Source organism: Acromyrmex echinatior, chromosome 6, assembly GCF_024713525.1.
Source record: "Acromyrmex echinatior isolate Ae372 chromosome 6, ASM2471352v2, whole genome shotgun sequence".
NCBI classification, from domain to species: domain Eukaryota; kingdom Metazoa; phylum Arthropoda; class Insecta; order Hymenoptera; family Formicidae; genus Acromyrmex; species Acromyrmex echinatior.
Window position 1 is genome coordinate 9,856,291 of NC_141857.1, and position 19,213 is coordinate 9,875,503.

General features: G+C 33.0%; 1 protein-coding gene across 3 annotated transcripts in view; it reads left to right on the plus strand.

Moving 5' to 3' along the window:
- Positions 1-19,213, plus strand: part of Rsod (superoxide dismutase family protein Rsod) — a 271,460-nt gene that overhangs the window by 196,593 nt on the left and 55,654 nt on the right. For all 3 annotated transcript variants that reach the window (XM_087407501.1, XM_087407503.1, XM_087407502.1), the window contains 3 exons: positions 9,160-9,271; positions 9,352-9,438; positions 9,504-9,638. In XM_087407501.1, the coding sequence (XP_087263627.1) occupies positions 9,160-9,271; positions 9,352-9,438; positions 9,504-9,638 (334 nt within the window). The remainder of the gene's footprint in view (positions 1-9,159; positions 9,272-9,351; positions 9,439-9,503; positions 9,639-19,213) is intronic.

The following is a 19,213-nucleotide window of genomic DNA, read 5'->3' on the forward strand; positions in this document are numbered from 1 at the left end:
CATGTTAATTACTCGTTCCAGAGTTTCTTCCATTAAGGCAGGGATTTCAAATTGCTTCTTTAAGTCTTCCATTGAGATATGTCGCTGTGATACATCATACTGATTCAAGATTATTTCAACTCGACAGCTAACGCTATCACGTTTTGTATAGTGCTCAACCGAGCAACCAGTGCAAATGTTTCCTTGAAGTCGGTCTCGGGTCGTTGGGAAACTTCTCTTGCGATGCCTTTCTTCGTTCCAAATTCCCATCACTGTAGAATTTGTTTATTAGAAATTGACTGCCGATTACTTAGCGATTTTCAGGACGCTCCATCAGACTCCAGTTATTGTTCTTGATAATAGACTTTAGCTCCGATGTCATAACATTGTACCATTCTTAAATTCGGATCCACGAATAACTTCATGTAATGGTACTTCAACAAACAAGCGAGTTCAGCGTGTTCTGTTGAGGATTTATATAATAGAATAATTTCATGGGCCTTTCTCTAAATCCAGTTAAACCTTTTCTTCCTTTTCCTTTCTCTGAGCGATGAGGTGTCACCTGAAGGGTACTTTCTAATTTGTCGCCCTGATTTATCGACATATCATCGTAATTTTTTTAGCCCTCGTTATCAATCGCTTTGTTTCGACTATCACTGCAAGAGTCTCCATTTTTTTCTAGCATCAAGGTGATTCTTATCGGTAGGCTTTATAGGAAAATCTATAGTGGCGTCTTTATCTGCAAAAGATTCAATAGTTTTATCATTATTTGATATGATTTTCAAGAAACTTTACTTTCTCATGAGATGTCGATCCTGTTCTCTTGTGGCAGCCATAGCCTATGATTCATTAGAATAGTCAACGAAAATTTCTTTCTTGGAGCACGGCTGAAATTTTTTCTTATTGTGTAGACGATCGAGAATATATATGTCACAGCCAAATTTCTTGAAATGCCTCATTTTCAACGAATCTCTGTTCCATAATTCATAGGCAGTCTTGCTATCCAAGGAACTCGAGGGACATCTATTACAAATGTAATTTGTCATATTTATAACTTCGGTTCAAAAAACCTGAGGTAAATTAGACTGCATTAACAAACACTAAGTCGGCATCACCAACATACGATTGAGCCTCTTGATTACCGTTCTGTTTCGGCGTGTGACTGTCAGTCGACGACTTATCGTTAAATTTTAAAAATTAAAAAATTTAAATCGAACGTCTTGTTCCGATATTCTTTCCCATTGTCTGACTGTACTTAATTTTTTTTCCAATAAGTACTTCTGTCATGAATTCCTTAAAAATTCTTTAATTACTTCGTCTTTGTTCTATACGAAATGAATTTTGCATCATTTGGAATTATCGTTAATGAAGGTGATAAAGTATCTTGTACTGCCGTTGGATCTAATGCTCATGGGTCTACATACATCTGAATGTATCACTTCGAATAATTCCGATTTCCTCTTCGACAATTTAGAGAATGGAGCTCTTGTCATCTTCTCTCTTATACAAATCTTGTAATCGATGTTTTTTGTAGACTCTTCAAAATTCATTCTACGTACTGTTCCGCGTTTATTGCACTCCGCAAGACTTCGAAAGTTAAGGTGTCCCATTCTACGATACCAGATCATTGCGGGCGAAAATTGTGCTCCCTATGTCTCTCTCGCACTGTATGCATGCTTGCTCTCGCGTAGGTAATACAGATCGTCAACTTGCATTATGATGTTAATATTTCCATCTAATACTACTTTATCAAACATCATTTAATCTTTATCAGTGATCTTGGATAAATTTGTTGCAAATTGGCGACAGACAGGCATTACAGAGCATCATTTACGTTTATTTTTTATCTTGAATCTTATCCTATCTTGAACCTATGTGTTAATGAGTACCGTTCCCCTTACTTTGATTTCTGTCGAAGCATTGCTTGTAAGATTCAATTTTTCAACATTCCTGTCTGTGATTGTGACGAATTCCATTGCGCTTTTGCTTAAGTGTACATCCACTGTTGACACTTGTCGCGATACTCTGTGCCTTGAAGATTAGAATTTTCTTTAGCGTTGTTCGCGCTACTGCTTTTCTTACGTTTCCTTCGGAATCCGCGGATTTATGAAAACGATGGCATTTATACTTTAATGTCTCTATTTTGATTCCATCGGCACCTTTCGCTTCGATTCCGGATCTTTGTCCTTCTTCACGTTTATTATTTCGCCGTTCCGAAAAATGCCTTTTCACCAACATGGTTCCAGAAGTAGCAACTCGTGTATAATTCTTCCGCGCGTCACTTTCCTCTATAATTTTTATTCTCAATGTTTTCTGGAGATGGCAGCTCATCATATTGATGGCGTATCTAAAATTTTCGAAACTAAAAGGCAAATTATACAAGGGCATTATCAACAGCAGATCACGATTGATGTCTACTTCTATTACGTTCAATTTATTGATGGTCGAAGAATGTTCGGAGATGTTCGCACATCGTTATTTTTTTCTATATGTTGTAGATTCAATCGTTTTAGCAGGGCTTTTTTCGCCGATTTCTTTGACTGAAATATGGATTGTAGCTTACACCACACATCTCTAGACATTTCACATCCTTTAATTTTTAAATTCCGATGGAGAGATAAAATTAGGTTTGGCCTCTTGATCCTCGATGTCCTAGATATTTGCTTTCTGATTCCGCGTTTCCAGCTATGATTTCCGGCTTCACGTTCTCATCTTTCACGTACGCCAACGCGCCATTTTAAAAAGGGCGCCATTTTAAAAATCCATCTGGATTTTTCACGTTCATCGTAGCTATCCTTGTTGTAAGGGCTTGATACTAGAAGACAACATTAACAATACTAGAAGATGACATTGGAGAGATTTTCTCTTAACACTTCGAAGAAACACTTTTTAAATGATAATGCCTGGGCCCATAACTTAACAAAGCGAATTGTACTACACTTTTTATTCAGCGCAGACAAAAAAAAGTACTCGACACTGTAACTTGAACAAAAATCAGAAATGGAAGAAAAAGATCACAAGATGATCATGAACTACACACCGTAATGAGAACTTCATATACAGGAACAAAATAATATGTTAAGCTAATCCACATGTTGTATGTTAAATTACGATTCTAACATAATATTTGAACAATATTTAAACAATCGATTTTCACAAATTGCTGTGTGTGTAAATCCACGAATTTAAAATAGTAATTGTCAGAAACTATAAATGTAACATCTACAAGGATACGAGAACTAATATTTGATGTGTGGAGAAAATTCCGAAAAGCGACCAAATGCGAGAACGTGAGGTTGAGGAGTCGATATCCACTGATTGTAATAAAATCTCAAAGTAATACGCGCTCTTGAATTAGCTAAAAAAAGTAATGATAATTATTTACTTACAAAACATGTGTTGTCAAGGTCATGATCCTGAGGGATCTCCAAGGTTTCATTCGTTATTCGTTAAAAAGTTATTAACAAAAAAGTTCGAAAAAATAACATCTTATTTCTCTCTCCCTCTATTCCCTTCTCTCTTTCTCACCCTTTCTCTGCTATACAGGATGATTCAAAATAAACTCCTGTCCTTAAAAAGTCGTATTCTCGAGTTAATTCTGAGACGATTTTTCCTCTTCGAAAATTTTGTTCAATGCTTAGTTTTTGAATTATTAAGAGAAATACAAGAGGTAGGCAGGGACGATGCAACTCATCGTCAGACGCAGTGCTTCTGAAAGACGATTGTTACGATCAACTGGATGGTTTCATACAATAATACGCGTACACACATTAGTGCATTTTTTAAAAAGAAATATCATCTCAAATTAGAAATGCAAGATTCTCTCTCTCTCTCTCTCTCTCTCAATTACTAACTCAATCTTTTACTTACCATGTCAAGATGATTTAATAATTCCAAATTTCCATGAGAAAGGCCGAAATTTTGACAAATTTTCCGATAGAATTCCAAACAGTGAATTTCCAAATAATTAAGTGTTTCTTTTAATAAATATAAATAATCACGCACAACACTAACTGTATACCTACTCGATTCATTATTCACTCGTTAAGGAAATGAGAAATTTATTAATGAAATTGAATTGATCACTATCAATCAATGCCGATTAATTATTTAATAGGTTGAAACCATGCGAAGAAACACATGTTCTTGTCACACAACATACATTTACGAAGAAACGTATACACAACATGTATTTATCTGACGATAGCAAGTAGTCGACCGACTTTATTAATAAATCTATTAGTTAATCACTATCAATCATTGTCGATTAATTGTGTGGCGATCGAAAATCGCGTTGTAAAAACACACGTAACAACACATTCAACTACAGACAAACAAAATGCATTTTTTAAACATTTTTAGCAATTGTTTAGCAATTTTAATATTTCATATTCTATTGATTATATTGTTATTTTCTATAAAGTGCGCAATTTTCTTGTGTGCAAAATTTCTTTTTTCTCGTTTTCTGTAAACTACAAATTTCAGACGCATTTTGAAAGTCTGCTTCTCTTTAATAATTTAATTGACATTTTTATTTTTCATAAACGTTTTAATTTACTATGAAGATGGAAAAGAATAATTAATTGAGTTTCTGGGAAATAAATTCGATAAGAAGAAAAACTATAATTTTCATCTTTTTCAAGGACATATTTTCGGAAAGATGCTTAAGTTATTATACAATATTTAACATTTAATATCATAAAAAAGAAAACCATTTTTAGTATGTATTTGACAAAATAATTTCTTTAACCATCTCAGGTTCCATGCTAACAAGTTATAACAACATTATTGAGTTGAATTAGGGATGCACCAAATATCCGGAAAATATCTGATATCTTCATTATCCGGCACATTTTTACCAGATATCATTATATTGCCGAATGTAATACATCTTGTAATATATCGGGTTGAAATTTTATATGGATAGTTTACGTTATTAATGCAGAATTTTATTCCTTTCAGTTGAATTTCATACACAATTCATCTTTCTTCTTCTTCTTTTTGGTTTTCTTTTATGTTGGGAAAATAGAAAAAAATATTTATAAGAACACAAATACAATTCTTAAAAACATGTATAAAGGAACGTTTAATTCCTAATCATATGTATAGATTCACACGAAAGGATAGTAATAAGCTGTTCTATTCTTCGAAAGAAAGAATTGACAAACTCAAATATAATTTTATTTTCAAATACTTACGGATAGAATTACAAGACGCCTATAAACATCTTGGGCAAACAAAATCTGAATTATTTAGCTTTTGTAGAAAAATTGAAAAAATTCTACCTAGTAATATAGCGTATTCTTTCTTTCGAAGACAGGAATTTAACTTTGATATTATGTGGCAAAAGGAATAAGACAGAATCGGCAAAAAAATCTCTAATCTGCGGGCCAAACATATTCGCCAAGAAATTTTGAATATAAATTGTATTAACTATAATATTACGCAATTTGTGAACTCTGAGATGAATGGTGATACTTCCTGTGCATCTTTAAAATTGAATACAGTTTCAACTAAAATCACGAATCCTAACACAATTCATTCATCATACAATATTAATATTACTCCTGAAAGATTTAATGGCAATTTTGATATACGTAATATTAATGAACAATGGCTGATAAATCTGAGCAATGCTAAAGTTTCAGATAAAGCCTTAGTCTTATTACAATTAGGTCAACAATTTAATTTACCTAACAACGTGGTTAGTAAGGACGGTATTACACGTGAGTTCATCAAACACGTAGAATATAATCTTTTTAGGGCGGATGATGAAATAAAAATGTTAGGGAATGAAACTGTCCAAATTCTTAAAGCGATTAAGAATTGTAATAGTAAATCTTCTGAAAATACAATTTTATATGAAGGTGTAAGAAAGGTTAAGCGATTCATCTCAGAGAATTCGGATATTTTAATTACTAGAGCGGATAAATGCAATACCACCGTAATTATGAGTCGAGATAGCTATAAAGAAAAAATGTATGAGATTCTTAATGATCATACTACATACGATTCAATCAAAAAAGATCCTACTAAGAAAATAACTGTGGAAATTGGTAATTTATTAAAAAATTGGAAAAATAAGGGGTACATTGATTCGAATTTATATAAAAAATTGTACGTTTCTGACAGCGAACTTCCGAGATCTTACCAAAAATTGGATTGCCAAAAATTCACAAAGAAGGTCACCCTCTAAAATTAATTGTCAGTTGTATTAATAGTGCTTTTTATCCACTGGCGACTTTCTTAAAAGAAATCATTGACAATAATAATATAAAAAAATTTCAGTTTTGTTAAAAACAGCTTTGATTTAGTAAATAAACTCAATGGTAAAGCAATTGATAAAAATTTTAGTATTATATCATTTGACGTGGTCTCCATGTACACGAATATTCCGACCGAATTAGTATCAAAAAGCATTGAATGTAGGTGCAATTTTATGGAGAATAAGACTTCGATTCCTTTACATGAGTTTATCAAAGCAATTATGATTATAATTAATTCTACATTTTTTAGTTTTGATAATAAAATTTTTAAACAGATTTTTGGCATGCCAATGGGTTCTCCTTTGTCCCCCATACTGGCGAACATTGTTTTACAAGATTTTGAACAAGAAATTATTACCAAGGATAATATTATTTCATCTTTTTTCGTTATGTGGATGATATTGTATTAGCTATACATAAAGAAAATGTTGAAGGAGTTCTAGAATTGTTTAACTCATATCATGAAAGGCTTAAATTTACTGTGGACTTTGGCGATGATAACGGCATACATTTCCTAGATGTTAAATTAATGAGACAGGAAGGAAATATCATCTTCGATATTTATAAAAAACCTACCAATTCTGGGAGATATTTAAATTATTTTTCGAATCATCCGTTAGAACACAAAAGGGGAGTTATTATTGGGCAATTTGATAGAATTCTATTCTTATCCCATCCTAAATTTCATGAAAAAAACATCTCTGAATTAATTCACACGTTTCTAAGTAATGGTTATCCTTTAAAGTTTATATTTTCAACAATAAATAATAGAATTAAAACTTTGGAAAATACTAATTTAGATCAAAATCGTAAAGAAATTAATAATGAATGTGACTCTAATGTTACTTCAAAAAAATTTTTCACGATACCATATTTGGGCAAAGTTTCTGAAAAATTTAAAAAACTTACACATGTGTACGGTTTTAATATAGCTTATAAATTTATGAATAAAATGAATACATTTATTAAGACAGGAAAGGATTCTTTGCCTAAGGATGATCAATGCGGAGTAGTTTATAAAATTAATTGCTTAAACTGTGAATCTTATGTTGGCCAAACTAAAAGGAAATTAAAAACTCGGATTAAAGAACATAAGGCCGACATAAAAAAACCTTCTTCAGAAATTTCTGTGGTTTCACGTCACCGTATGAATGAGATGCATGAATTAGATTGGGATAATATAAGAATTTTAGATATAGAACAATCTTTAAAAAAAAGAATTTCGAAAATGATACATATAAAAAGACAAACAAGTGATGTCAATAAACAAAGTGACACGGAAGGTTTGCCTGAGGTTTATTTTCCTCTTCTAAAGAAGGATGTCTCTTTCCTTTAATAAATAATTCTAGAACTTTCTAAATTGTTGACTCAGATACATAAATAGTGGTAAAATACATGATAGGACAAATAACAACACATAATGTCACGACAAAATTCTAATTGTGTAAAAGAAATACTTGAGATTCATCGTTTGGTTTTTTTGGTGCAAAACAGGTAATGATTCTATTTCTTTATATTCCGACTAGAAGATTTTAATATATACAATTTTATTTAAATTAGAATCTGGAAATTCTTGTTCTACACTTTTCTTGATATGACAACTGGCGTTGTAACATTACTGTATGAAGCATCTTCACATATAAAAGAACATGTTTATTTAATTACAACTCTCGACTGTTGAATTTAATGTCAACTAGATGTAACTCTGCGTTTCAAGAATATTATTGAATTACTGAAGATGGCCAGATTGTGGCCGAAACGTTTAATGTTTTAATTAATGTAATAATAATTAAATATCACAAACTAGAACTTGTGTTGTGGTTTTTTATGCTCTTATTTTTTTATATGTTTTAGAAAAAAATATTACCGCTATTTTTCTTTTGCTGCCCTCTTTTTTGTAAGACATTTTTTAGATATCCGGCGAGATATCCGAGAAAATATTCGACATCCGATCGGATAATTTTACCGTATTTATCTGATCGTATATTAGATATCCGAAAAGATTGTGACACCGGATATCCGATATCCGATAATTCCATGATCCAGTGCATTTCTAATTAAAATATTAATAAAAAAATGGCTAGTCTTTAAAGTTTATTTACTACGATAAACAATAAAAATTATTGAAGAGTTTTGAAGAAGGAAATTATTTTAGATATACAACAGTTATATAATTTATTTAATGACAGGTCACTGATTGTTAGACAGTCTATCCGATAAGAGCGTGATCGCGATATTATTTGTAGCCGGTAAAAGTCGTGCACTTTTAACTTTTTTGTACTAATAGATGTCATCTTTGTACATGTTGCGTTATTAGCCATATTGTCAATTATCATTTGATTCTTAGAAAGAGCCTATTTCAAAATGAGTACCACTTACGCACTTTGTAGCTGCATTTTTATGTACACATTCAACGGAATCGAAAATGTCTCATTCATTATTAATATAATTGCATTTTAATATATTGCATAATTTTATAATATAATTATTATTATTTAAATGCTAATAAATAAATTTTTCTTTCATATAGATCGATCACGCTCTTATCGGACAGATTGTATATATTTAAAATAAGTTTTTGTAACCGATGATAATCAGATTAAAGAAGATTGAAATGTTTGATTAGATTTTATTGTAACTTTTATTCTTTGTGACTGTATAGTTTTTCCACATAAAACAAACCAAATGTTGATTTAAAAAGCCTTTTGATATTGTATATAAATTAATTAAATCTTTTGTTTTACTAAGCCATTATTTTCGTTTCATTCTTTAATTGTTACAATTAATTGTTATAAATAATTTTTTCAAAATATTAACTTTATTTCCAAACAATATGTATTTGGAACTTTCAATGCTTTCGTCCACGATATTTTTATTTAGTCTTACTTTAGAATATTAATATTTTTGTATTTAGGTGGGCCTGCTCTACTATAGAACGAGGATATTCTTTAGTTGATGCTTATGAGTTAAGTGCCATAGCATCATTTCATCATCCACAAGGTTTTTTGTATGGCTACATAAGAATGGTAATTTGTTAAATGAAAGTTTTACGTAAAAATTTTACTTGAAAAGATACACGATTTTTTAAGACAATGTACAATTGTAGACGCAGCTTGTTTATAAAGATGGTAGTCAGAGTGAGACAATAATCGAAGTAAATTTACGACATCCTGGAAAGCATAATCGCAATACTGTAAGAAAATGAGATTTATCGAATGTATATCTAACATACATTATGTTAACTTCGTTCAATTTTAGACCAGAAATCATAATTGGGCTATATATGTGAACCCTGTGGGTGTAGATGCCGCGGTGAAAATAAAGGATACGCGATGCGTAGCAGCAGGATACACATGGAATCCCTATTTCACACAATTAGCCGATCCATTGAACGTAAATATTATTGATTCCTTGAAATATACTTTTTAATTTATTTAAAAAACTTTTTATTAATATTACTTTAAAATCCGAAGCGCCACTACGGTCTGAGTATTGAGATGTTGAACTAATATATATATATTTTCAAACAAATGAATTAATTTCAGAAATGATAATTACATGCGCGCTGAAAAAATGCGTTATTTTCTATACATATCGGTTATTGCGAAGAATTATTGCTAAGGTCTCGGTAGTCTAAAGGCTCAGGACTCTCGCATGCAAGAGATCCGGGTTCAATTCCCGGCCGAAGCAATATTTTTCGCAATAAGTTTATTACAATTTTTTAAGATTAATTTGGGAAATTTGAGAGGATTGTTAATATGTCAGATCAATTGCGTTTAATGCCGACAACCATATCGGCACGCAATTATCATTTCTGAAATTAATTCATTTATTTGAAAATATATATATATTAGTTCAACATCTCAATACTCAGACCGTAGTGACGCTTCGGATTTTAAAGTAATGTTATTTAACATAAACGGTCTTGTTTCCTATCTTATTGTTTTTATTAATATACACATGTATTAATTCGAGTAAATGATGAAAATAATAGCTCCAATTCTGATAATCTTGATTGTAACATATATTTTCAAGATTGTGGCCTTGAGTGATCTTCAGAAGATTTTTATTCCGCAATCATGTTTTGTTCAAAAGTTATTAACAAGGAAAATTAAAAAACGTCTTATTTCTGCTATAATGTTAAAAACTATAATGTTAAGACTATCCCACAACAAAGTGCCCAATCTCTTTATGCGCCACTTATAAAAACGATGCGAAATTCTTTACTATGTCCGACCCATTCTGCCACAATTGAATAATGTTTGACAAAAATACAAAAATATATATGATCCATCCCAGATTTTTATCCACTGTATTTAAACTACAATATATTGTATCAGAACTAATTTTTCATGATGATATGTGAATACTTAATTTAAGATAGAAATTTATGTTTATACAAGAAAAGTTAATAGATCAGTAACACCATCAATGACAGAAGATACGACTGTTCGTTCAATTTGAGTATCCCGCACCCTCTACACCCTTCCTTCCTTAACTTTTCATCCCAGGTCTGGCAAAATGTGGCTCGCGAGCCGGCTTCTCCAACAGACGATTCCTCTTCCAACTCGGCCGAGTTCAGGGATGACGTAGATCGTCGTAATAATGTGGACCCCTTCTCTATTGTAAACTTTTATTTTTTTTTATATTTTCTCACTATACGTTGTGCAGCCAGGGTTATTTTCAACACTTAAATGTCTTTAATAATTTCTGCAATATCGACTTCAATTTTCGTTATAGCGAGACGAAGCTAATGTTCTAATAATTCATTCATCAACGCATAACGTTGCGTAATATTTAATATACTTCCTCAGATAGAAAAATGTTAGTAGCAGAATGTCAACAGACTGGAATCAGATTTAATCAGAAGATTAGCAGACTGACCACAGCTGATATCGCATTCTGCTCCTATTCTGCCAACAGAACCTGTTAACATTCTGTGCAAATAAACTGATAGCAGAAAAAGAGAATCTTCAAAGAGAATCTGCTAATAGAATCTGATAGCAGATTGCGAGCAGAAACCAAGCAGAATCTGTTGATATAACTTAACAAAAAATTGACAGCAGAAATCAAGGAAGATCTAATAACTTAGAATGCAATAACGTAGAATTTGAAGTAATTTTTTTTTTATGAGCTTCCAAACCTCATAAAAAAATTTTTTAAGCTTATATCGGTTAGCAGGAATCTTAATTTAAAAGTGGAAGAGGGGGCTGAGTGGACGCCCATCAACATTAACAATAAAAAATCGTTCCTAGGCTCAGAATTAAGAGCACTTTATGAGCTCTTAAATCAGTGCTCTTTGGATTTTCGAGCTCCATCTCTTATTTCTAAAACCCCAAAACTAGTCTACACTCAAGAGGTAAGTCATTGAAAATAGAACTATATCTAAAACTTTATTAATGAATATGATTCTAGCACAAATCAAGTACAAAAATATATAATCTTTAATTTTTTAGCTGCAACCTCTTAGCAGGAAAATCATCCTTTGCTTTTTTGATGGAAATTATCTGTTATTTAGGAGCTCGCGAAATACGCATAAATCGATTTTTGAACTGCAACCTCTTAGCAGGAAAATCACTCTTTGCCCTTTTCACACAACAGGGAACTATGTTCCAGAATGGGAAAATAAATCATTTTATGACGGCAAATTATCTGCTGATTTAGAAGGTCGCGAAATACGCATAAACCGATTTTTAAGCTACAATCTCTTAGCAGAAAAATCACTTTCTGCCCTTTTCGCGCTAGAAAGAACTATTTTACATAAAAATATAAAAACTATTTTACATAAAAATGAATTTTCGGTGTAAAAAGGAAAATAAGAAAACAATCTCCAATGACCTTGATCTTAACAAATGTTATTCAGAATTTGATTCTGAACAGCATTCAAAAGGTTATAGTCGGACATCTTGCGTAATGCTAATGCTGACCGTATGCAGTTTAGCTCCATAACTCGACAAATATTTTGACAAAAAAAATTATTATAGTGTTTTGAAAAATTTAATACCAGCTATTAGATTCTGAAATCAAAAACAGAATGTGCTATTAAAAAAAAATCGATGTGACCTTGACCTGACTTTGGCGACCTAAGGTTAAACTGACCAGATCAGTGAATAGAGCATTTAAAATAAGTTCTGTAGGAAATTTCTTTTAGAAATGCTTAATTTTCGAGCTACTTCCGATCATTCCAGGACATTTTACCTATACTGTATAATATTATATTTATTAAAACAAAAAGGTTTAGGAGAATAGTTATACGAAATGTTATATTACGATTCATATGTACTTTTTTTTAATAGAAGATTTTTTTAATAGAAGAAGACTACAAATTTCCGTCATAAAATGATTTAATTTCCAATTTTATAATACATACGGTTCTTTCTAGTGTGAAAAGGACAAGGTTTTCCTTCTAAGGGATTGCAACTTAAAAATCAGTTTGGATGTATTTTGCGATCTCTTAAATAAATTGATAATTTTCCACCATTAAATGATTTATTTTCTCATACTGAAACAGTTCTCTCTTGCATGAACATGGAGTAGTTTTCCGGCTAAAAAGTTGCAAGTCAGAAATCGGTTTGTGTGTATTTCGTGAGCTCCTAAATTAGCAGATAATTTCCGGTCATAAAATGATTTATTTTCCCATTATGGAACATAGTTTCCTCTTGCGTGAAGAAGGCAAAGGGTGGTTTTCTTGCTAAGAGATTGCAGCTCAAGAATTAGTTTGTGTGTATTTCGCTCCTAAATCAGCAGATAATTTCCCGTCATAAAATGATTTATTTTTCCATTCTGGAACATAGTTCTCTCTTTCGTGAAAAGAACAAGGAGTGGTTTTCCTGCTAAAGGGTTGCAGTTCAAAAATCGGTTTGTACGTATTTCATAAGCTCCTAAATCAATAGATAATTTTCCATCATTAAATGATATATTTTTTCATACTGGAACATAGTTCTCTCTTGCGTGAAAAATACAAGGGTTTTTCGTGCTAAGGGGTTGTAGTTCAAAAATTAAAGATTATATATTTTTGTACCAAATTTGTGCCAGAATTCATTAATGAAGTTTTAGATATAGTCATTTTCAATGACTTACCTTTTGAATATAGACTAATTTTGGGGTTAAGGGATGAAGTTCGAAAATCGAAAGAGCATTGATTTAAGCTGACAATTAAGATTTATTTGTTTTGCCCGCAGTATAAGTCGAAACTTTTACAATAACGAGTGTCTTTAGTAAGAAGACATAATTTAATTTTTACTATAATTGTTTTGGACACACAAGGCAGCTAATTGTCGAATATCAGTTCATTGTAAACAATGTGCCGGAAAGCACCATGTTTCACTCCATCATGGAAACTTTGACACTATTAAGTTTAAGACCATTTCGTCTGAATCTGGAGAAACAAGGAAGTTGGATCAATCATTTGAAGCAGAATCAAGTGCTAAGTCGGAAATAAAAGATACTTCTCAAGTTCTCTATTCCTCTAGAAAAGAAAACAGCTAGGAGATTCGAAGAAAAAAGCCACTCGTATGATGCTTAGATTATCTAACAAACTTTCGATTGATTCTCAATATAAAAAGCTGTATTCCGATTTTCTAAATGAATATGAACGACTTAATTATATGAGGATTGTTCCTGAGAACATTCTCGAACCGCCTTATGCATTTTATCTTCCTCATCACGGAGTTAAACGAGAGCAAAACCTTACGAGCAAATTACGCGTTTTTAATGGATCAAGCGTTATTACATCAGATTTTTCTCTAAACGATTTGCACAGGAGCTAAATTACAAATAGACATATTCGATGTCTTGATCTGGTTTCGTCGATTCAGATATATCTTTCCCTCAGATATGGAGAAAATGTATCGTCAAATTGAGGTTGACCAAGACGATTGGAATTTTCAAAGAATACTATGATTAGATAATTCACTTATGTATCTATCAATTGACCACAGTTACCTACGGGTTAGCCTGTGTCTCCTTTTTAGCATTACGAACTATTTAGCAATTGATATCTGACGAAGGTTCACATTTTCCATTAGCCGTCCCTTGTCTACAAAAAGGAAGATATGTAGATGATCTCTTCGAAGGAGCGGACACAATCGAGGAGGCTCAGGAGATTATTAACTAGTTAAAGCAGCTCTGCATGGCGGATGGTTTCAGATTGCAAAAATAGTCAAATAACCAACAGATATATTCCTTTCAATTTCCATGAAGGAACAGATAACTTCGATATCTATTGATATTGATGACGATACTGTGGTTCATGCTCTAGGATTTCGATGGCAACCGAAAAGCGACGTCTTCCAGTTCACATTCAGCTTTCATGCTGAGGGTGAGATTACAAAAAGGAATTCACTATCATTCATTGCTAAATTATTTGACCCCCTTGGTTTCTTGTCACCGATCATTATCACTGCTAAAATTTTTATATAGGAGTTATGGGCGATCAAATTAGAGTGAGATGATCCATTACTCGATCACTTGGCAAACCGATGACGCAACTATGTGAAAAGTCTTCAAGAAACACATTGATTATCTTTCCCCGATGGATAGGTTTTTCGAGTGAGTGTCAAGTAGAGATTCATGGATTCTCCGACGCATCACAAAAGGCCATGGCTATTGTTGTTTATATTCGAATTACTACTTCTGAAGGAAATGTACTGATAAACTTCGTAGCTTCTAAAACTAAAGTAGCTCCCTTAAAACGTCTTACTATTCCTAGGCTGGAATTATGTGGAGTAATTTTGCTAACCAAGCTAGTTGTTCACCTCCTAACCATACTGGAGTTAAAAAATCAGCCTATCGTCTTATGGACGGACTCCTTGATCACTTATACTTGGTTGAACAATCTTCCATCAAGGTGGAAGAACTTTGTTTATAATCGAGTTAGTTTCATCCAAGAAACTTTACCGCAAACTGAGTGGAGATTTGTGCCTAATCACGAAAATCCAGCAGATGGGGCTATCTGAGGACTTACGCTCTCTCAACTGTTAACTCACTTGGTGGAATGGTCCTCACTAGCTTTCACAAACGATGTCATCTTGGCCACAACATCCTCCGTCATCATCCTCGGAAGTCTTGAAGAACGCTCTAGCAAGATACACACCGTTATATCAAGGAGTATCAAATCAAGGAGTGGAATCTCCTTTCTAGATATTCTATAATAATTTAACAAAATTGTATCGCATTATTGCCATCTGTCAATGTTTAGTATTTAGATTTCGAAAAATTCCATTATCAACATTCTCACCATCTCTTACAACGTAAGAACTGCAGAATGCAAAAGTTTTTTGGGTCAAAGTCTCTCAACGAATATTCTTTCCCAACGAAATTCAGTCTCTCTCTAAAGGACAACCTATTCCATGATCAAGTTCTCTGGTACCATTCCCTTTTTGGATTCGGTCGGACTATTAAGAGTTGGCGGTCATCTTCAAAATTCGCTTCTGAATGAAGCTGAGAAACACCCTCTAATATTACCGAGGAAGTCTACTCTGACTTCCCTTATTATATCAGATTCTCATCTTCGAACTCTATGGAGACACGCAAGTCACGTTATCCGTTATTCGCAAAGATTATTGGTTGATAGGAGATAGAGTCCCTGTCCGTTCATGGATCCTCAAATGCATTAGATGTACCCGGTTTCGCCAAAAGAGATCTCAACAGCTAATGGGTCAACTTCCTATGGAACGAATCATACCATCTCGCCCGTTCGCCCACACAGGTGTTGATTACGCCGGTCCGTTTGTAATTAAGACCTGGAAAGGAAAAAATGCTCGCACTTACAAATCATATGTAACTCTCTTCGTATGTTTCTCAACGTCAGCCATACATCTGGAGCTCGTCACCGACTTCTCAGCAGACGCCTTTATAGCTGCATATAAAAAGTTTTCATCAAGACAAGGGATTTGCACTATGTTTTCTAATGATGTACCACACTCAAAGGAGCAGACAGAGTTGCAACGACTCTTCTCTCAAGCCACGTAAGAATCCACGAAGCTGGCAAGACTTCTTGTTGATAATGGTACTCAATGGAAGTTTATCCTCCCTTTAGCTCCACATTTTGGAGGAAAGTGGGAAGCTGAGATTAAATCGATAAAGCACCACCTATTGAGAGTTGTTGACAATACACTTCTTACTTATGAAAAGATGAACTACTGGCCCAAGTAGCAGCAGTTCTTAATTCTCGGCCATTAGCCCCTTTAACTGAAGATCCAGACGATCTGCATGTTCTCATACCAGAGCATTTCATTGTGGGCTGTGCACCGATTACAATTCCAGAACCGTTTCATTTAAGACCGCTCATTTATCACGTTGGCAACTAATCTGATAGATGCTCGAATCATTTTGGACTAGATGGGCTCAAGAATGTCTTCAAAGATACTACGCAATATATAAGTGGAATCAAAGGAGTCCTTCTTTAGGAGTAGGCACGTTGGTTCTTTTTATTGATGAACGTTACCCACTGTCTAAATGGCCTTTAGGGCGGATTATCGAAACATACCCTGGTAAGGATGGTCACATCAGAGTTGTGACAGTCAAAACTCAAGTCTCCATACTTAAAAGACCTATAATAAAGATCTGTCCCTTGCCTGTTACGCAAGAAATACTTTGATTTTCGTTAACGAAGGCAGGCGATATATCAAAAGAAGGAGGCCAATGGAAAAGACGTTATCATCGCTCGTAACCCTATGCGTATGACGATCTCGAACCTCTCAAGTAATAGCGGAGACGACCGCTTAACGTGCTGTAGTCTTCTCGTTTTGTTTTCTCTCTTGGATCGTTTTGAGTCGGCCATTTTTTGTTGTTGTTATTGGGTACGCGCGAAGCGAAGAAATTTAGTTTCTGTATAGGAACCGCCTAAAGTAAAGGCTCGCTGTAATAAATATTGAGGAGCTGAGAGCCCGATTGAGGCTGAGAGCCTAACGTCACGTAAATCTTTGGAAACTTTATGGAAGTCAAAACCTAAAAGGACAAAAATAAATGGTTATTCTCTTGAATCGAGAACGAGAAATTTCTCCAGATCAAAGTGAGGACTTGAACACCTGGCCAGGTAACATTTACATAATCTCTTCTGAAAATAGCTAGAAGTCCATTCTATTAGACTTCACTAACTACTTCGTAAACGGCTAGCAGTCCGTTCTTCTATTTATGTAATCTGCTAATAATAGTTCATTCTGTTCACTTAGTTCTAAACGAAGCTTTGTTTTCTCTATGAGTTGTATTCAATTGTTTGTTTCTTTTTACTCTAGTATAATAATGATAATATTTTCTGTACTCTGCGAATTATGCTGATCGCGCTAAGGGTCCACTTTTTTCGTATAGAGTTTCAATAAGTTAATGCATTTAAGGTAATGCCAATTAGAATATTAATAAAAAACTGACTAAAGCTAGTTTTTTCTTATTCGTTAAAGTTTAGATTGTTAGGTTAGGTTGTAAATAATCCAAATAATAAACATTTTCTTCTTCCTCATTATACGAACGATTTTTTTCATTTATTTGTTATTTCTAGTTTCTCTGCTGATTTTAAATTCAACGGCGCTATCGAACAATACTAATGTAAAAACTGAAAACTATCAATACAGTTTTATCGCTAAAATATTATTGATTAGCTTCACATTTCAAAATACACATGAGAAAGATATAAAATGAAAGATAAAAAATTCAAAAAAATATTCAGAGAGCACACTCCGAAAAAGCTGGATTTTCTAGGAGATTTGCTTATTTGATTTACATACGCCAATTCTAATAGGACTAGTTTTCTTCTAACGAGAAGCAAGTCCATCTTGTGATGAAGCCGTACATGAAACTGGCAGATCTTGCTCGGTTTCTACTGCCAATCTGCCATCAGATTATGTCAGCAAATTCTGTTCGGTTTCTGTCACCAATTTGCTAGCATCAGGCTCTATCATATTTTTGACAGCAGTTTGCTGATATTGTTTGTTAGTATAAACTCTGTATACAATTTGTTGCCTTTCTGCAATCAGAAATTGGTAGCAGACTCTGCTCAAAATCTGTTTTTTTTTTCAGATTTGGCTATCTGGATCATTATTGAAAATGTGCTTTTACAAATAAAAATAGATCAGACAAAAGATTTTATTTTAAGAGCGATGTCTATGAGTTTTGGATACCAATCTTGTAGCATAACTAAGGATGTGCAGTAATCGATATTTAGAAAACATCAAAGTTTACCTATTACTTTTTTGACGTTTTACCATCGATGTCGCAAGCTAAGATATTTTGATATTTCATTGATGTTTTGTGTTCAATGGCTGTGTTGAGTTCGTTCCAAAATTCATTGCCAGAAAGACGCTAGACAGCCAGAGTGTCAAACTGTTAATAGCAAACGTTTGTTACTGTTATCCGCCCCAGAATTGTTACGTAGTTATAATAATACGTATTTTATTTAAAGTGTTAAAAATATACCATTATTAAATATTTTTTTAATAATAATTCTTATTACTAATTATCTCAAATGCACGATTTAATAACAAATATAATTTATAATGAATTAGTTTTACTCCATAAGTGCAAAGTATTTTTATGTTATATAAATATTACTAAAAAATTAAAATAATCCTGTAATATATTTCGAGAATATTATATAATATTTTAAATATTATGTCTCTTATAGGGTAGTTACATAAATTACATTATAAATTAAAGTTTTATTTCAAAGAAAGAAAAAGAAACATTGATGTTTAAGAAACATTGATGTTATACAGTCAACTTTTTTCATCGATAGCATGTTTTGAGATTAACTTCGACAAACATCATGGTCATTCTTGTTGAAGTACATCGAGCGAGGACGCGCAGCGACTGATCGCGGTGCGGTACGAGTGTGTTTGTACGAGTAAAGAAAAGTTGGAAAACCGAACTCGTAGCACCTGTACCCAGTCAATCTCCTCTTGTCCCGATGACCAACAAATAAAATAAATATTCTTTGTTATGATATTCCTTGTTTACCTTGCTTCGCGAGATTA